Source organism: Morus notabilis, unplaced genomic scaffold, assembly GCF_000414095.1.
Source record: "Morus notabilis unplaced genomic scaffold, ASM41409v2 Scaffold151, whole genome shotgun sequence".
NCBI lineage: Eukaryota > Viridiplantae > Streptophyta > Magnoliopsida > Rosales > Moraceae > Morus > Morus notabilis.
Genome location: NW_010367153.1, coordinates 63,207 through 83,496, shown reverse-complemented (window position 1 = coordinate 83,496; position 20,290 = coordinate 63,207). Strand labels below are relative to the sequence as shown.

Below are 20,290 nucleotides of genomic sequence, written 5' to 3'. Positions count from 1 at the left end.
AATGAGCTTTTAACACGATGGCGACGGCGAGCTTCCATGACGACGACATAAAGAAGTGTTAGAGAGAGGGGCGAGGAGAGAGAGGAAATGGCAGGGAGAGAAAGAAGGAAACGATGGGGAGAGAAAAAATAATATTAGAGAGAGCGAGATAGAGAATTTTAACACATGTTTGAATTAATCAAGAAAAAAATAGGTGAACAATAATATCTTAGTTAAGGGTAGTTTGGTCCTTGAAGTTGTGGTCAAAATCTTTACATTGCATACATAAAAGAACTCAGGCTGCGTTTGGTTGTAGTGACAGAATGGTAATAGGAATGGTAATGGGAATGGAATTGAAATGTGCTGGAATCATAAACTGATTCTTTTGTTTGATTGGAGCTATGGAATCAATACCTGAATGAGGATTATGTTGTTTGGTTGATAACAGACTGGAATGGAAATAAACTGTATTTTGACAAAAATGCCCTTGATTAATAATCCAAAATAATTTAATATTTTAATTAATTAAAATAGTAAAAAAATAATTTAATTATTGAAAAAACTTTTTATTTGAAGGATAATAATTTAAAAACTATATTTCAATTGTAAAAAATATAATATTTGATATTTTTATGTAATAATATATTATGACAAGCTTAAATATGATAACTTTTGGCATCTACTATGATATGTTCCCTGAAAAATATAACTTTAGCCCCTGTTAATACTATAGTCATATGCCAAGTGAAACAAATTCTTAGTTAATACAATTTAACAAAATGAAGCATAATTCTAATTAGTTATTGACGGACATGGGTTATTGATGGACAAGGAGTTCAAAAAACCATAGCATAAGCATTCAACTAAACATTCAACTAATTATTGATAGAATAACGGGTGATGTAATATTCCGTTTTCTTTATCAATCTCAATTTCTAAGGATAATTCGATCACGTTACATTCTGCGTGTCTGTTCATACAATTTAATTATGTTACGCTCTGTGTCTGTCTGTTCATACAATTCAATCATTCTTTAAAAAGAAAAACAAAATCCTCATTTCAATGTTATTTATATGAATGATAAACGTTTGTTTTGCGAAACAAAGACGATTGTGCCTTTTAGACGGGAAAAATGTAGATGAACATGCTTATCAAAAAAAAAAAAAAAAAAAGTAGATGAACAACAGGTTGTAGAATAATCTCTTTAATCGAAACATTTCACATATTCAGAAACAAAAGAAAAAATCAATAGCAAAATTCTTCAGATATTTATTCGGAGGTTGTTTTGTTACCATATGCAATGAAATTTACACTGATGTCATCAGAAAGAGACCATCTTCCTGTCTTCAAAAGATCAAGACCAGTTCTTCAGAAGTTAGAAAACTTGACCACTGATGCGTACCTTTGGGAAGCTGTAAAATTTAACTCCATATTAATATAGATACAAATTTCATATGAATTCTTCGTATGCTTTTTTTCTTTTTCACCCGTCAAGTCTGTCTTTGATTTCTATCATAAACACTTGAGCACAATTGCACAACTGGAGATCTTCATGGACGGTGAATGTCATGTGAAGAGAATCAATGGCATGCTAAATGGTAAGAAGCAACAGATAATGAGCTGTAATAGAGAGAGATTGAATACCCAATGGAGTATATACTCGGCAGCGACGATGGCGGTAGCATAAGCTCTCATAGATCGGTTAATGGTTGAAATCACAGTAGCTCCATTAGCAACGGTTAATGCGGCCAGAGACTTGCAGAATTCAGCAGGATCTGCTACGTGCTCAATCACCTTAAGTACAATTTAATTTACAGAACAAATTGGATTCTAATTTAAGATGGCATTGGGTAACTCACAGCGCAGCACAAGAAGTTCAATTTCATAAGTAAATCATAATCTCAATTAACCTGGGAAGGAGAACACACCTCTAAAGAAATCACAGCATCAAAATTTCTTTGCTCTTCAACCAGCTTTTCTGTTCATAATAACAAAGAATAAGCTTCTGTAATTACGATAAAATTCACACACGCACGCACACACAAGGACTTGAACATATAAAATTCAGAAGAAACGGAGCTACAAGACTCAAACTTCCTTACCAATAATTACAAGGCCAACTTAACTACGATTTGTGAAACATAAGGACAAGCACAGCATATATAAATACATACATAAATATATATTTACGTGGAGCGAATGAAAGCGATGTTCTGGCTTTTGTATTCTTTGTTCTTCTTCGCTAAGTTCCCTGTCTATTTATTTATTTATTTTTTGTTTTGAATCATATGTGCAAGTCATGCAAAATTAATGTTGGGTTTTAATAATTCTGTGCTTGAAATTTGAAGCTTTTAAAAAAAAAAAAAAACAATTTGAAGCCTTTTGTTGTGTGAATCGCGAGAAATCTGGGATCTACAGGGTTGTTCATCGTTTTTTTTTTTTGGTCTTATTGAACTTAAAAGACCACCAATGCCCCTAGAAGAGAGTCGCATGCAAATATGTGACAAAAAAACCGTCCAAATTTTAACGGAAATGATCAAAAGGATTAACGGTGCAACAGATTTCAAAGTTGCAGGAGCCGATTGTCAAAAAAAAAGAAAAAGAATCAATTTATTAAACGTGAAAAATTGAGGCGGATCTCATGCCAAAAAACCAAAAATTTCTTTTAATTATCTCCATACTTAAGTTTTTTCTTGTTTATCAAAAATTCTTATATAACTTTAATTTTTTTTTAATATTAATATGATTTTTTAAGATATTTTTTCTCTTACTTCAGTTAATGAACTTAACTTCTAAGGGGTTATTATTTTGATGCGGAATCAAACTTATAAAGATATTCATCACATGCATAGCACATGACTTAACTAGTGTTCATTAAGTAGTGGAAAAGAAAAGGAATGGTTTATAATCTGAGAGTTGCTCCCAAAAGAAGTTCATATTGGCTTTTAATTCTAATTTTGTTTTATTTCGTAACTTTCGTTACATATTTCCAATAACATTGGCCACCAACTTTGATTTGTTACTAAACGCTATAATAAATTAAAGTAAGCTTTAAATGAATTAACCTTTAGCTTTGTTCAGTTTCTATTGAAGCAGAAGAAAAAGAAAAAAAAATCCGGCTTGTAATTGTTCACAATTATTGAGTTTTAAATGATCTTCCACTAAGTAAGTGCTATCATCAGTGAAGATGCATATTAGCCTACTACGTACTAGCTACTTACGGTAAAATTAGAACGTCAAACAAATTTTGAGTGGCGAAGCCAGAAAAAATTATAAAATTTTTTTTCAGGAGACGGGATTAATGCAAAAATTTCAAACTTAAACTGTCAATTTTTTGAAACTCTTTTTCTCTTTTATTATCTTCTTCTGTATATTTATAAATATATATATATATATATAATTTTTTCAAATGAATCACGTTTATAATTAAGTTCAATTAACTTTTTGGAGCCCAATATCTACAAAATTATGCATTTCAATAGTACTGTAGTTGATTTCCTTTCAATTAGTTGGTGGTTGATTGTTAGTTATTAATTGTTGGCAAGATGAGTTCGAGGCACTGAAAATTAAAAACTAAATGCTAGTACTTATGCCAAAAATAAATAAACAAATATACAATCTGAATGCTAGGCTAGAGCTTCATGCGATCAGGTGATGGTAATGTGATAAAATCATCGATCAGGTGACGGTAATATGATAACATCATACTCATTTATTAGGGAGATGTTTACAAACCTACCCAGGCAAAGAGAAGTGAAACCAAAATTTTTTATTTGTTCAATATAGAATGGTTTATAATCATTTGTTCAGGATTTCGCAAAGGTCACTAATGGAAACATTCAAGGCGTTTAGTAGATGGATCTAGAATCATAATTCTGAATCTTGATTCAGAATCAATATTTGTTTACAATTATTCTGAATCATGATTCTAATTATGCTTCAGAATCAATGTTTGCTTTGGATGATTCTGAATCATGATTCAGAATCTGATGTGATGTTTTAAACTAAAATTACTCATGATTCTAAAACCACCCCCATATTGATTCAAGATGATTCAAACTCCCAATTCTGAATCATAATTTCAAAACCATGATTTGAACTCAAAATAATGAATCATGATTCAATCACAAGGGTATGGCGTGAATCTTCTTTCAAGATGAGTCTGAAACTTGTTGCGGATTCATTGCTTGCGATTTTAATATGGTAAATGAAAATGAAAACATAATGGGTCTGTTTGTTACCGTTTTTGTTTTCATTTTTCACGTTTTTCGAAGCAAAAAATTAAAAACAGAAATGAAAAACGCGTTTGGTGAAGTTTGCGTTAGAAAACAAAAACTTTTTTGTCTTTTTGTGAAAAACTGAAAACGAAAAAAATACGTTTTCATTTTTACGTTTTCGTTTTCTGAAAACGGATTTCAGTTTTTTTTTTCCTTCTCTCTCTTCTCCAGCCGAAGAAGACGCGGGAGAATGCCCACCGTCGCTCATCCAGTCGGCGTCTGCACATCGAGTTGAGATGTGACATTTTCTGAGAGCTTTTCACTGTAGCAAAAAAAGTTAGATTAAACATTTTCTGATAGCTTTTTACTGTAAAAACTTAAAATTAAAAATTTGAATCGGTAAAATGAATAAGGTCTAAAAGTATCAATTATACCCAACTTCTTTTGGAGCAACTAAAAAAACGCAGTTTCAGTTTCTTTTAAAACTGAAATCAATCTCTGAATAAAACTACCAAACGCATTTCACAAATAATTCCAAAATGAAAATGAAAACGTTTTCATTTCTATTTTCATACAGAAAATAAAATCATTTTGGAAACAATTCCAAACGCACCCAATAGTTTTGCAAGCAAGGAAAATTAGATGACATGACATGTTATACAAATTGCACAACAATACAGCTTTCCAACAACTTTCAACTACACAATCAACTCAATTCCGCCAGGAAACAATAACTGAAGTACAAGAAACAATTGGTAGACATGATCACTCTCATTCAACAAGCCGGACCGGTCAGAAAGTAAATCTTCATTTCGATTATGGCTTTATCACTCTCATTCAACAAGCCATACCGGTCGGAAAGTAAACTCTTCATTTTGATTATGGCTTGATCTCCATCTCTATGCCGATCCGAATTCTGAGAACCATTTCTCATGCCGCTCAATGTCAGCTTGAGAAACACTTCTTTGGACCTTCGTCAATGCTTCTTCAAAGTCGCACATGGCAACAGGGTCCTTTGAAATCTCATCCTTTGACATGCTCTTAATCTCATCACGCGTCTTTCCGGCTATTTTACGCCTCATTCCATTCAAGGAAGCATCTCGACAAACGTTTGTTAGATCGTCACCACTGTATCCCTCGGTTCGACGAGCCACTTCATCAATATTTACATCAGGGGCCACCTGAAACAGATGTATACAATCATTTTCAAGAATCACTACACATGGAGACTGAGTTGGTTATATCTAGAAAGAAAAATTATATATAAAATGATGACATCCTAAATGTTCTCTATGAAGGAAAACAACCATTTAAATTTCTTATACACACACACACGCAGTCTCTTATATGTTCTCTATTTACCTCAACAGTTTTCAAGTTGATCCGAATAAGCTCTTTTCGGCTCTCAAAATTTGGAAGAGGAATATAAATTCTCTTTTCAAGCCTCCTCCTGAAATTGGATTGCCACCAATCAGAGAAAAGTGGAAATGAGATCTAGTTCAGCATCCAATCTAATGCAACATCAGCGATGATGCCTCAACTCCAAATAGAAAAACCAAAACTACCTTAATGCCTCATCTATATCCCAAGGAAAGTTAGTAGCTGCCAAAACCATCACAATTTTGCGGCTACCATCTTCATTCGTCGAAGTATTGTTTACACCATCTACCTGAACTAGAAGCTCAGATTTCACCCTTCTAGATGACTCGTGTTCCCCTGATGCTCTGAAGAAAATAATTTACTTCATTAGGTTTCAAGTTTCAACACAAGCAAAAACGCTTGATGTAAAATCGAAATTCCCATGCACATAAAAGTACACCAAAAAGATATGCATAAAATTTATTACATGTAGAACACTCCTTAGAATACATAAGATTATAATCATATAGAACTATTAACCAGATGTTAGAATGTATTTGAGTCCTTACCCTCGGGCGTTGCAGAGAGAATCAATCTCATCTATAAATATTGTACTTGGAGCATAAGCTCGTGCAAGATCAAATAAGCACCGAACCATGCGCTCACTCTCTCCACGCCATTTTGAAGCTAAAGTAGCAGAGGAGACGTTGAAAAATGTTGTGCCACACTCCGTAGCAACAGCTTTAGCTAGTAATGTCTTTCCAGTTCCAGGAGGACCAAACATAAGAACACCTTTCCATGGTCTCCTAATTCCCTGAAGCCAAGAAACAAAAAACTTACTCTGACAACTGGCTTTATGAAAGCAAAGACATTTTCAAAATGAACGTGAAAGAATATACTAATTCACTGAAATGAAGATATCTGGAAGTGGATCTCAATAGAAACCTAATAAGCCTAATAAGCCTTTGCTTAAGCAAGTTTTTGTTAGGAAAGGCAAGAGAGAATAAGAGGTGGCGGGGCTGAGTTAGTAGTTAGTTTGTTAGTAGTTAGAAAGCTGATAGTTGTATAGGGGAATAGTCGGTTAAGGAGGGGTTGTACAGGGGATTAGTCGGAAAGAAGGGGAGGGAAAGAGAATAAATAGGGATGAAGCAGGAAATAGAAAGACAGAAAATAACTAGAGTCTTGTTAAGAAAGTCTTGGCTTAGGTTAAGCGGGGGAGGTTTTGCAGTACCTCTAAGGACTGCTCTGTAATTCATTTTGGAGATTCAACAAAGATCATACTTTCATTCTTCTTGATTCATTTCTGTGGAAGTAATTACTCTGTTTTCATCATTTTGGTATCAGAGGAATAATTTTGGGCAATAATGGCGGGTAGGAAAATAGATGAACGGTTTGAATCTGTGGAGAAGGAGATTAAGGAAGTTAGGGCTTCGATGGAAAAAGGAATCGGTGAGATGGAGAAAGGGATCGGGGAGGTTAGGGCAGAATTAACTCAGAATTTGACTGAGATCCGCCGACTGATGGAAGAACAGACGAAGCTTTTCTCGGCACCGGCACCGGAGAAGACAGAAGCTTCGACGACAGTGGTCGAAGAAGATCGCGAGGTGAATTGTGTTGGAGTTGTGGAATCGCACTTGGCGGAAACTTCTGGGTGGCGCGCGCGGTAGGAAGAATGATCGGCGGACCCTAAGGTTTCGCAGAACATGGTTTTTTCAGCGGAAGGCACCGGTTTGCGTGAGTAGGACGTAGATCGAGCGGCATATCTTAGGATTCCGCAGAATCCATGTCGCGAAGAGAGAGAGGAGGTGCGCAGGTTTGTTAGGGAGGTTCCGATGGGTACCCAAGGGAAAAATTGGTACGGACGTCGGGGTGAGGGGCGATGTGTTTTCGTGGAAGGGGAGGCTCTGGAGTTTGACGAACGGCGGGCTAGATTGGGCGGTCCTGTTCACCGAGGAGTGGAAAGAGGAAGAAACCCTAACGTTGGAGTACGATTCAGAGATGGTTGGGAGGGCATAGGCGTTTTGGAGGAATTACCGGTGAATGAGGAATGGGCGACTTTCTGACGGCGGCAAGTGGAGTGCCCAATCTTTAGTGGTGACAACCCCGACGGCTGGGTATTTCTGTAGAATATTTTGGAAGAGAAGGATTGTATTTCTCATTTATTGGCCGAATATTTATATACACAGAAAAGAGATCTCAGGTTGTTAAGATCCCTGAAAACTAGGAAAAGAATCTGCCTAAGAATTAGATCTACTTTACACGGTTACTTTAATGATAGCAATACAACTAACTTCTAGAAGATTTTCTACACTCCCCCTCAAGCTGGGCTGTATAAACTTAACATGCCTAGCTTGGAACATAGTTCTTGGAAGTTAGTTCTGTGGAGTGCCTTTGTTAGGATGTCTGCGGTTTGATGCCGTGTAGGAACGTAGTTGAGTGAGATTATTTTGCCTTCAATCTTCTCACTGATAAAGTGACGATCTATTTCAACATGCTTGGTCCGATCATGATGGACTGGGTTCTTTGCTATAGCTATAGCTATAGCTGATTGACTATCACACCTCATGTCGATAGGATCTTCTGCCTTAACTTTAAGTTCTTGCAGCAGCCTTTTTAGCCACATTCCTTCACATATCCCATGCGCCAATGCTCTAAACTCAGCCTCTGCACTGCTGCGGGCAATGACTGGCTGCTTCTTGCTTCGCCAAGTCACTAAGTTTCCCCAAACGAATGAACAGTAACCTGAAGTGGATCTTTGATCCATAGATGATCCTGCCCAATCGGCATCTGTGAAAACTTCAATGGTCCTGTTTGTGGTTTTTCCGAATAACAATCCTTTGCCTGGGTCTCTCTTGAGATATCTTAGGATTCGATACACCGCCTCCATGTGTTCTTCTGAAGGGTTATTCATGAATTGACTAACCACACTTACTGAGAAACCTATATCTGGGCGAGTATGAGCAAGGTAGATTAGTTTTCCTACCAGACGTTGATATCTGCCTTTGTCCACTGCTGTACCACCTGTTCGCACTCCTAATTTTACATTTGGATCCATAGGAGTGTCAATTGGTTTACACCCTACCATTCCTATCTCCTTTAGTAGGTCCAAAACATATTTTCGTTGTGACATTGAGATACCTCGGCTTGATCTAGCCACTTCCATTCCAAGGAAATACTTCAGGTGTCCAAGGTCTTTGATTTCGAATTCTCTTGAGAGCAGCTTCTTTAGGCACTCCATTTCTTCCCAAGGATTACTTGTGAGGACTATGTCATCGACGTACACAATAAGTGCAGTGAGTCTTCCATCGGCAGCATGTTTGATGAACAATGTATGGTCGGCTTGGCACTGAACATATCCATCCTTCTTGAGGACTCTAGTGAATCTGTCAAACCATGCCCGAGGAGACTGTTTGAGGCCATACAAGGATTTTCTGAGTTTGCAGACTTTGTTGGCAGTGGAATTATCTTCGAAACCTGGAGGTATCACCATGTAAACTTCTTCCTCGAGGTCTCCATTTAGGAACGCATTTTTTACATCGAGTTGAAGTAGAGGCCAATCTTGGTTTACTGCAATGGAGATGAGGACTCGGATGGTGTTAAGTTTGGCTACTGGAGCAAATGTTTCTAGGTAGTCTATTCCATATGACTAAGTGAACCCTTTTGCCACAAGGCGAGTCTTGAGCCTTTCCACACTGCCATCTGCCTTGTGTTTTACTGAGAATATCCATTTACACCCAACAGCATGCTTACCCGGAGGTAGAGTAGTAATCGTCTATGTCTCATTCTTCTCAAGTGCTCTTATTTCATCCAGGGTGGCTGCCTTCCATTCGGGTATTTGTAAAGCTTCATGGATGGAATTGGGTATCCGGACCTGGTCTAGCTTGGACACAAACGCTCTGTAGGTTGGAGACAACTTTGCATAAGACATATGATTGCGAAGAGGGTGTTGTGTACATGGTAAAACTCCTTTTCGTATTGCAATTGGAACATCCAGGTCTGAATTAAGATCTACAACCGGATCAGGCACAGGAACAAAAGTAATTTCAGCCTTACCTTGAGTATTTTCAATGGAGGTTGGAGCCGAGGAAGAGTCTTGGTTATGCTGAGTTTGTGCAGGTTGCAGCTGAGGACGTTTTCTCCTTGAGTAGACACTAAAGTCCTTTTCTGTTGCAGTTTGACTAGGTCTGGGTTCATTTAGGACAGGGCTGGAACCTTTTTCTTGACCAGTTTGGGTTTCAGGGTTGACACGAAGAGGCTCGGTTGACTCAATGAGGAGAGGAGAGGCTGACTCAGTGAAGAGGGGTTGTATTGTTTCTGCTGGTGGAGCTGAGGCACTTAGGATTGGAATTCTGGAACTCCCTGAATCATTTTTTAGCAGAGAATCCCAATCCCAATTATGAGATTCCATCATTCTATTCTCCCCCTGAATAGAGGAATTGGTGTAGAATGATTGGTGCTCGAAGAATGTGACATCCATAGAATGAAAGAACCTGTTTGTGAGTGGACAGTAGCATTTATACCCCTTCTTGTTTGGTGAGTAACCAAGAAAGATACATTTGGTGGCTCTAGGATCTAGTTTCCCTCTATTTTGGGCGTAGACCTGGACAAAAGCAGAGCAGCCGAAGACTTTGAGTGGAATCTGAGTGATAAGGTGAGAGTTTGGGAAAAGTTCGAGGAATATTTGGCTTGGAGTTTTGAAGTGCAGGATACGTGAGGGCATGCGGTTTATGAGATAAGTAGCGGTGAGAACTGCCTTACCCCAGAATCTTTTGGGAACATTTGAGGTGAACAATAAAGAGCGGGCAACCTCAAGAAGATGACGGTTTTTCCGTTCGGCTACACCATTTTGTTGGGGTGTGTCAACGCACGAACTTTGATGAATAATACCGTGATTTTGCAAATACTCTCCAAGAACCGAATTGAAAAAATCTCTGGCGTTGTCTGTTTTGAAAACTTGAATGTTGGTTTTGAATTGGTTTTGGATCATGGCATGGAATGTTTGAATATTTGACTAGTTTTAGATTTGTCTTTCATTAGGAATACCCAACTTAAGCGTGTATGATCATCAACAAATAATAGAAACCAGCGGGCCCCGGTGATATTTACAACCCTTGAGGGGCCCCATATGTCGCTATGTATGAGTGAGAAAGGATGAGAGGTCTTGTATGGTCGAGGTGAATACGAACTTCGTGTGTGTTTAGATAATTGACAAATATCACAATGAAAATGTCTTGAATTTTTATTGATAAATAATGATGGAAATAGTCGTTTAAGGTACAAAAAATTTGGATGACCTAGACGATAGTGCCACATCATGACAGCACTATCCTTATTTGACAGACTTGAAGACAAGGACATACTAGGTAACTGACTTTCTGGACTGACATAGACTTTGCTGCAACTTTTTTCTTCCTGTGAATCAGCGTGATTGAGAAGATAGAGACCTGCACAAAGCTCAGCATTGCCAATCATCCTCCCCGATTTCGAATCCTGAAAAACACAAGTTTTGGCAGAAAACTTAGTAACGCAGTCCAAATCACTAGTAAGCTTGCTCACAGACAATAAATTACAGTCTAAATTAGGCACAAATAAGACTGAATGTAGGACAAGAGTCTGGGATAGTTTGACAGTGCCAAATCCAGCAACTTTGGAACATGATCCATTGGCTACACGGACTGTGAGATGGCTCCGGCATGGACTAAATGATGTGAGCAGAGACTTATTTCCAGTCATGTGATCTGATGCACCAGAGTCCACAATCCATGTATTTGAGAGTGTCCTGGTTGCACCAAAAACACTACATATATTACCTCTGTGAACAGTACTTCCTGTACCAATAATAGTAGGAGTTGGCTGTGTATTTGCTTGACTAATTAGCCTCTGAAGGACCTCGATTTGATCCTTGGTAAATGGAGCTTGAGAGGACGCAGCAGTAACTTCAGTTGAGGCTGCATTCCCATGGTTTTCACGCTCAGCAGACCACCGGTTAGGCTTCCAGTCCACGGGTTTTCCATGGATTTTCCAACAGGTGACCTTGGTGTGGCCTGATTTTCGACAGTGATCACACCAAGGTCTCCCTCTACGAGGCTTGTTATCATTCAAATGTGGAGGAGGACCACGGGCAGCAAGGGCCTGGACTGAGGCATCCTCCTGTGATGGTAGCAAACCATTAGCCACAAGGGCTGAACCTTCTGGAGTTGAAAATGCCCCTGATTTTCCCAGCATCACTTTTCTTCGACTTTCTTCCCTACGGACCTCAGAAAAGGCCTCTCGAAGGCTAGGGAGAGGCTTGGTGGAAAGGATTCGACCCTGAACTTCATCTCGGGATTTGTTAAGTCCCATGAGGAATTTGAAGACCCTTTTTGTTTCCACTATTTTCCTGAATTTTGCACCATCATCAGGACATTTCCAGTCATGGGTTTCGAACAAATCAAGTTTTTGCCAGTTCCGAGTTAGGTTGGTGAAATAGGTGGTGACAGTTGTCTCCCCTTGATTTAGATCCTGAAGTGCAGTCTCCACCTGAAATAATTCCGACGTGTTTTCACTGCTGGAATATGTTTCCTGAGCGGCTTCCCAGATATCTCGAGCCGTGGAATAAAGAAGAAAATTTTCACCAATCTCTGTGGTCATGGAACTTATCAGCCAGGACATAACCATGTTATTTTCTGAGCGCCAGAGTTTGTAGCTCGTATCGGATTTGTCAGGTGGGGCTGCTGCTCTAGTGAGATAATCATCACGCCCCTTGCCACTGATGAACATCATTACGGATTGAGACCATTGCAAATAATTGTGACCATTCAGTTTATGACTGGTAACAGGAAACAGATTGCTCTCAGGCATAGCCGAAGTGAGAGCAAGAGATGAACCAGATGGAGAGGTGATACTGGTTGAGGAGGACTGATCTGTTTCAGTCATAATCGAAGCAAGAATGCAGCCAGATAATGGCGGCAAACAGGGGAAGAGCAGGAGAGAATGACGGCGGCAGGGAAGAGCAACGGTGTGAGGATTCAATTAGAGATAATAAGGGATGGCGGTGGCGGCAGGTTTAGGGCTCAGAGAATGATGGCCGATTTAGGGCACAAAGGGAGGCTCTGATACCATGTAGAATATTTTGGAGGAGAAGGATTGTATTTCTCATTTATTGGCCGAATATTTATATACACAGAAAAGAGATCTCAGGTTGTTAAGATCCCTGAAAACTAGGAAAAGAATCTGCCTAAGAATTAGATCTACTTTACACGGTTACTTTAATGATAGCAATACAACTAACTTCTAGAAGATTTTCTACAATTTCGTATGGAGCAGTTCTTCTCCATCAATCGCTGCTCAGAAAGGGAAAAATTGATCACCTCCGGGATAGCTTTGGAGGGAGATACCTTGTCTTGGTTCCAATGGCAGAATGGCCGTAGACCTTTCCACAGTTGGGCAGAATTTAAGATGTTGTTGCAGCGTTTTCGCTCTTCGCAAGAGGGGAATCTTTGTGAGAGGTTTTTGGCGATACGACAAGTTGGGACGGTGGCTGAATATTGCAGGCAATTTGTATGTTTCAGCAGCCCCACTTCGAGATGTGCCGGAAGAGGTTTTAGAAGGAATTTTTGTTAATGGGTTAAAGGCGGAGGTTCGGGCTGAATTGTAGCTCTTGAAACCAGTGGGTTTAGGTGAAATTATGGAGATAGCTCAAAGGATCGAAGAGAAGAATGTGTTGCTTCGTTGGGGGGTGTCGGAAACAAGGTTTTTGAGACCACAATATCATAGTGTTCCGAGGGCTGAATTTTCAGCAATTCCGGCTCGATCGTTGCCGATAGTAGAGCGACCACCGCGAGTTCCTGCTACTTTAGAGAAAACAACAACCCAAAAGCGAGATTTTCCATTTCGTAAGTTGTCGGACTCCAAGTTACAAGAGAAGAAGGATAAGGGGCTGTGCTTTCGGTGCGATGAGAAGTTTACCTTGGGACATCGATGTAAGAAGAAGGAGCTTAGAATACTGCTTGTTAGCAATGATGACGCAACTGATTGTGAGGAGGCAGACCTTGATCTGCCCAGGACGGAATGGGAGGGAGGGGCAGCCTGAACTCATTGAGTTATCCTTGAATTCGGTAGTGGGACTTTTGACACCAAAGACTATGAAGCTTCGCAGCACGATTGCTCGGCATGAGGTAATTGTTCTAATTGATTCCGGTGCAACTCACAATTTCATTTCTTTGAGTCTTGTGGAGAGGTTGTCTATTCCGATTGCTCCCACTGCCAGTTTTGGAGTGCAAGTAGGAACAAGAGAATCAGTTAGGGGAAAAAGAATTTGTCGGGTGGTGGCATTGAATTTATCACACTTAATTATTGTGGAAAAATTTTTGCCTTTGGAATTGGGAGGAGTGGATGTTATTCTAGGCATGCAATGGTTGGAAACGTTGGGGGGAATGCATGTGAATTGGAAGTCCCAAGTGATGAAATTCAAGGTGAGGGGCGAAGCGGTTACTTTGAAGGGAGACATGAGCCTTTCCAGCACTATGGTTTCTCTTAAGGCCATGGTTCGGACTATAAGCATGAAGGCCATGGCATTTATTTAGAATTGTGTGCTTTGGATGCTAACAAGGAACCGGATCAGCAATTTCAAGAGCAGATCCGTGAAGTCTTGCAGGGTCATTCTAGGGTTTTACATATGCCGGATGGATTACCTCTCCAACGAATGCGAGATCATTGCATTATTCTTCAGGAGGGTACCGCTCCTATTAGCGTTAGGCCTTACAAGTATCCTCATTTCCAAAAGAATGAGATCGAAAAGTTGGTGTGAGAGATGCTAGCGGCTAGGATCATTCAACCAAGCAGTAACCCGTTTTCTAGTCCCGTTCTTTCTAGTAAAAAAAAAAAAAGATGACAGTTGGCGCTTCTGTGTTGATTATCGCGCGCTCAACAAGGCTACAGTTCCAGACAAGTTCCCCATTCCAGTAATAGAGGAGCTCTTGGACAAATTGTGTGGTGCCACCATCTTTACTAAATTGGATTTGAAATCCGGTTACCACTGAATTCGGATGTGTAAGGAGGATATTCTGAAAACCGCTTTCCGTACTCATGAGGGTCATTACGAATTTCTGGTTATGCCCTTTGGTTTTGACCAATGCCCCGGCCACTTTCCAATCTTTGATGAATGAGGTATTGAAGCCCTTCTTGAGGAAATTTGTGTTAGTATTCTTTGATAACATCTTGATTTACAGTAAGTCTTTTGATGAACATGTCACCCATATGGATATGGTTTTGGCTGCTTTAGAGAACAACCATTTATATGTTAATCAAAAGAAGTGTACTTTCGCTAGTAGCCAGTTGGAATATTTGGGCCACATTGTGTCTTGGGATGGAGTTTCTGCTGATTCCAGTAAGATTCAAGCAATATTGGATTGGCCGACCCCTCGTTCTATTAAGGAGTTGCGCGATTTTCTTGATTTGACCGGTTATTATCGGCGCTTTGTTGTGGGGTATGGACATCTTGCTTGGCCATTGACGCAGCAATTAAAGAAGGACAACTTTCATTGGACTGCGGATGCTGAAACCGCCTATCAGAAATTAAAGCACACCATGACTACGGTCCCAGTTCTCACACTGCCGGATTTTTCCCAGCCATTCGTAGTCGAATCTGATGCTTCGGGGTTTGGTATTGGCGCGGTTTTGATGCAACAACAGAGGCCCATAGCTTATTTCAGTCAAGTGTTGTCTTCTAGGGCCCATGATAAATCTGTGTATGAGCGCGAGTTGATGGCCGTGGTCCTCACCATTTAGAAATGGTGCCATTATTTACTCGGGCGACATTTCATTGTTCGCACGGACCAGAAGAGCCTTAAGTTCTTGTTAGAGTAGCAGTTAGTTAGTGAGGACCACCATAAGTGGTTATGTAAATTGTTGGGTTATGATTTTGAGATTTAATACAAACCCGGTTCTGAGAATCGTGTGGCTGATGCTTTGTCGAGACAGCCCTCTGATTCGGAGTTGGTGCACCTTACCACGTCCTCGATCTATGATGGGACTGAAATTTGTCAACAAATTCAACGGGACCCGCGGTTGGCTTCGATTCGGGTTGCTCTGTGTGCCAATTCCACAACTGTGAAGGGGTTCTCCTTGTGCAATGACATGTTGCTTTACAAGGATTGCGTTTTCCTGTCTCGGCAATCTCCTCTCATACCCGTACTATTGAAAGAGTTTCATGGCAGCAAGGTTGGAGGTCATTCCAGAGTCCTTAAGACATTTAAATGGTTGTCTTCTGAGTTCTTTTGGTATGGCATGAAACAGGATGTGGTCTCTTTTGTTGCGGCTTGTTTGGTTTGTTAACAACACAAGGCTTTGCAGCCCTTGCCACTTCCTAATCAGGTGTGGGATGATATTTCCATGGATTTTGTGGAGGGCCTTCCAAAGTCAGCAGGTTATGACTCCATTTTAGTGATCGTTGACGGTTGAGTACGTATGCTCATTTTGTGGGTCTTCGCCATCCTTTTTCTGCTAAGTCTATGGCTGCCCTGTTTGTAAAGAAAGTGGTTCGGCTCCATGGGTTTCCTCGGACTATTGTGTCCGATCGAGACAAAGTTTTCTCAACCCATTTTGGAATGAGCTTTTTAAGTTGCAAGGCACTTCCTTACATCATAGTACGGCTTACCATCCTCAATCGGATGGCCAAACCGAGGTGGTGAATAGGTGCTTGGAAGCTTATTTACGCTGTTTTGTCTCCGACAAACCTACCTAATGGTTTTCTCATCTTGCTTGGGCCGAATAGTGGTATAACACGAGCTTCCATGTATCTGCGGGCATGACTCCTTTCAAGGCTTTATATGGTCGTGATCCTCCCAAATTGCTCCGTTTTGAGTTGCGCTCAACAGCTAACTCTTTATTGGAGTAGCAACTGCAATCGAGGGATGCTATTTTGGATGAACTTCATGCACACTTGTTAAGGGCCCAGCAATCTATGAAATTGCAAGCGGATCTCAAGCGCCGGGATGTGTCTTTTGAGGTGGGGGATTTGGTGTTTCTGAAACTCAGGCCGTATCGCCATCGTTCGCTGGCCAAGTTTGCCAATGAAAAGCTCTCTCCACGGTTTTATGGTCCTTATAAGGTGGTCGTGCGTGTGGGTTCTGTGGCGTATCGGTTGCAACTGCCCGTGGCCACGAAAATTCATCCGGTCTTCCATGTCTCACAGCTTAAGAAAGCCATTGGCCTTTCGATTCCTGCCCAAGAGGTACCGCCCATTTTAATTGTTGATATGGAGTTACGCGTGGAACCGGAGAGGCTGTTGGCTAATCGTTTCTCTCCGGTGACTAGGCAGTTGGAAGTCTTGCTGCAATGGCATCACTTGCCGGATTATGAGGCTTCTTGGGAGCTCTTCGATGTCATCCAGCAGCAGTTTCCCGAATTTCACCTTGAGGACAAGGTGACTTTTTTGGGGGGCGGAGTAATTGATAAGCCTAATAAGCCTTTGCCCAAGCAAGTTTTTGTTAGGAAAGGCAAGAGAGAATAAGAGGTGGTGGGGCTGAGTTAGTGGTTAGTTTGTTAGTAGTTAGAAAGCTGATAGTTGTATAGGGGAATAGTCGGTTAAGGAGGGGTTGTACAGGGGATTAGTCAGAAAGAACGGGAGTGAAAGAGAATAAATAGGGATGAAGTAGGAAATAGAAAGACAGAAAAGAACTGGAGTCTTGTTGAGAAAGTCTTGGCTTAGGCTAAACGGGGGAGGTTTCGTAGTACCTCAAAGGACTGCTCTGTTATTCATTTTGGAGATTCAATAAAGATCATACTTTCATTCTTCTTGATTCATTTCTGTGGAAGTAATTACTCTGTTTCTATCAAAACCTTGGATTCAAATCAAGGGTGTGAATTTGGCATTCCAGTGAATACAGTTTTTACCTCCTTTTCGATCAAACTGTTAGTGAACCAACCAATGTTGTTTTGCCTTTGAAAACAAATCTTAATAAAGATTAATCAAAGTGCAAGAGCTCAAGAAAACTGCCTAACAACCAATGTTGTTTTGCCTTTGAAAACAAATCTTAATAAAGATTAATCAAAGTGCAAGAGCTCAAGAAAACTGCCTTTGGCTCCAGCAGCTAAGGCTAAGTGATAGAAAGAAGTTACATGCCAATGACAATGCCCATCACTAAAGGACAAACTTAAAATTGTAACTGATCTTATGACTAGTAACTGAACTCCCAACTGAATTTTAAGTAAGATAGAAATAGGATTTTTTAATCATTCAAGATTACCTGGAAATATTCTGGCATCCACAGAGGAAGGACAACAGCTTCCTCTAGAAGTCTTTTCGCTTCAGTCAGGCCTGCAACATCATCCCATCTCACTCCAGGACTGGTTTCTAACACATCCCTTTCAAGCATTGCAGCCAAATCAGGATCAGGACCCTCATACTCTCTTTTCTTTGACTTTCCATCTTCAGTATCACCATTCTGACAAATTCCAACAACAAAACAATAAGCAGATTTCAGACAAATGTGAAATTTTCACAGATCCGTAAGAAAACACTATGAACTCCATACGAACAGCAAATTTAATATAATAATAGGAAGCCTCAGTTATCGAAATGATGAAACTTACTGCTGAATCCGCTTTGCTAGATTTTCCTGAGCCAGCACCTTTCTTTCCAGCAGTTGATGCTCTCACTCCTGAGTTAACCCTGCTCGATGCACCAGATTTTGCACCCCCACGGGCAGTTGTGCCTGTTCTTGTAGTACCACCACGAGCCCAAGCACCTTCTTGTGGTGACTTCCTCGTACCGACTTGACCAGATCTTGCAGGTCTCCTGCTTGAGTCCCGGCTTGGTGGCCTCCAAACATCAGGATCATCCATCGGAGCACCTGAAGAAGTTGGATACTCATCTAATGGTTGAAAAACAAATGAAGATTTTGTATTTATTGGAGGGGAAGCAGGCCGTCGTCCCGTCATAATTTCCTTAAATGCCCTTCTCTCTGAATCTAATTGCTTCACAACTTCCGTTTCCTCTGAAAGAGCTTTCTTCACATTAATCCATTTTGTGCGAATCAAAGGGTCGTCAATTGTGTTTAGGTGCCTAAAACAGAGGAACAAAATAAAATCCTTATAAAATGAACATATGAACCAATCCATCACCAAAGTAACACAAGAATCCACTATTTTTATTTGATACTCAACCGGCAAAAGAAACTGAAAAAGATCCACTTAACTTTACTTGTTCTGGTAAGAGAGCGCCACTAAATTATTTTCATGGAAGAATTAAAATAAAGCTTACAGCTAACCCCACATTTCCCTTCCTAAAATTAAGAAAACCACGACTGTTTCGCTAGATTTGTAATTTGAAAGGCTAAATAAGCAAATACTATCAGTGTGTGTGTGTGTGTGTGTGTGTGTGTGTGTGTGTGTGTATACACATATATATATAAACTTTTTTTATGCACTTTTTGGCATATCAGACATCAAATTCTTCATTTGTTTTTCAATTACTGTAATAAGCCTCGGTATATTTGATTTCAAACAAATTAGTCGGAACAAACTGCATCGCAGATTGCCAACAATCAATCAAAGAAAAGAAACCAAACAATCCAAAACCAAGAACGCTCACATTGCCCACATTTCCCACGATAATCATGCTATGGATCTCAAATTCCGAGAGATAAAATGATCAAAATCTAGAACATCTGAAGAGAGCTCAAGAGAGAGAGAAGAAGAAGTACTTGTTGATCTGAGCAATAGCACCGTCGAAAAATATAATGGAGGTGTCGTAGAGTCCTTCAAGAGCGTACTCCCTCGCCAGCTTCAGGTGGTCTTGGAGTCCCGCAAGCGTTGCACCTACCATTCTCTCTCTCTCTAGATTTCCCAAACGCAAACCCTAATTCTCCGTACGATTCCCCTTCAAGTGGAAGAAGATTTCTCTCCGACAGAGAGAGTAACTCAACAAAAATCTATCTCTCTCTCCCCTGTCGAAGTTTTACTTCCTTTCTCTCTCTCTCCGATAGAGTCTGAGCTGATGGAGCAGGGAGCTCGACGGCGACGTTTAAACGTTTCCGGGAAACGGAGGGAGGGGAAATGCCGACTTATTTATTTATTTATTTATTTACACAATTTCGACTATGACATATAAAGGCCTAGTTCATTTTACGGATTTGAGTTTTTAATTTAAGTTAAAATGTGATATTTTTTTAAGATTTTTTACTGTAGTAAAAAGAAAATAGATGTGACATTTTTTAAGAGTTTTTTACTATAAAAATTTAAAATTCAAAACTTAAATTAATAAAATGAACGAAACCAAAGACAATTATATCTTCGTATAATAAAAAAATAATAATTAAAGAACAAAATAGGTATGAAATTAAAAACAGATCTAGCAAAATCAGCCATTAAAACAAAAGGTCAATACCTAAATATTAAACAAAATCAACATTTAAACAAAAAGAAAGTTTCTTAAATGAGAAAAAACACCGAATCTTTTTTAAATGGTGGCTCTTTTATTTTGCCCCTAGAGTTCATTTAGTTCGCTGATTCGAGTTGAGATGTGATTTTATATGAGATTTTTTTACTGTAGTAAAAAAATTAAATGTGAATATTTTTTAGAGTTTTTTACTATAGCAAAACTCGAATTCAAAACTCAAATCGATAAAATAAACGATGTCATATCTGTTTCGAAACCAGATCTAAAAACTCTTCTCACGAAAATAATAATCAAAGCACAATGAAAATAAAAAGGAAAGCAATAAATAATATTATTCACAAAAAATAAAAATAAA

At 39.6% G+C, this 20,290-nt stretch overlaps 2 protein-coding genes across 2 annotated transcripts; both read right to left on the bottom strand.

Moving 5' to 3' along the window:
* Nucleotides 1-1,325: 1,325 nt before the first annotated feature.
* Nucleotides 1,326-5,070, bottom strand: LOC112094258 (ubiquinone biosynthesis O-methyltransferase, mitochondrial-like). The gene is made up of 4 exons (XM_024174706.1): nucleotides 4,986-5,070; nucleotides 1,908-1,957; nucleotides 1,624-1,773; nucleotides 1,326-1,391 (listed from the first exon to the last, which is right to left on the bottom strand). Exons 1-4 carry the CDS (start codon nucleotides 5,068-5,070, stop codon nucleotides 1,326-1,328), a joined length of 351 nt encoding a protein of 116 aa, XP_024030474.1.
* LOC21402373 (katanin p60 ATPase-containing subunit A1) lies at nucleotides 4,791-19,567 on the bottom strand. The gene is made up of 7 exons (XM_024174697.1): nucleotides 19,241-19,567; nucleotides 18,129-18,600; nucleotides 17,783-17,980; nucleotides 6,125-6,369; nucleotides 5,762-5,920; nucleotides 5,559-5,646; nucleotides 4,791-5,377 (listed from the first exon to the last, which is right to left on the bottom strand). The coding sequence occupies exons 1-7, from the start codon at nucleotides 19,360-19,362 to the stop codon at nucleotides 5,096-5,098; spliced, it is 1,566 nt and encodes a 521-aa protein (XP_024030465.1). The 5' UTR covers nucleotides 19,363-19,567; the 3' UTR covers nucleotides 4,791-5,095.
* Nucleotides 19,568-20,290: the final 723 nt, after the last annotated feature.

Coding starts and splice junctions, on each gene's coding strand:
- LOC112094258 (XM_024174706.1), bottom strand. CDS start 5,070: ATGAAGAGTTTACTTTCCGACCGGTATGGCTTGTTGAATGAGAGTGAT. Junction 1,958..4,985: donor GAAGATTTACTTTCTGACCG/GTCCGGCTTGTT, acceptor TATTATGAACAG/AAAAGCTGGTTGAAGAGCAA. Junction 1,774..1,907: donor ATGCTGTGATTTCTTTAGAG/GTGTGTTCTCCT, acceptor ATTGTACTTAAG/GTGATTGAGCACGTAGCAGA.
- LOC21402373 (XM_024174697.1), bottom strand. CDS start 19,362: ATGGTAGGTGCAACGCTTGCGGGACTCCAAGACCACCTGAAGCTGGCG. Junction 6,370..17,782: donor GGATGCCAGAATATTTCCAG/GTAATCTTGAAT, acceptor TCTTGGCTTCAG/GGAATTAGGAGACCATGGAA. Junction 5,647..5,761: donor GATATAGATGAGGCATTAAG/GTAGTTTTGGTT, acceptor ATCCAATTTCAG/GAGGAGGCTTGAAAAGAGAA.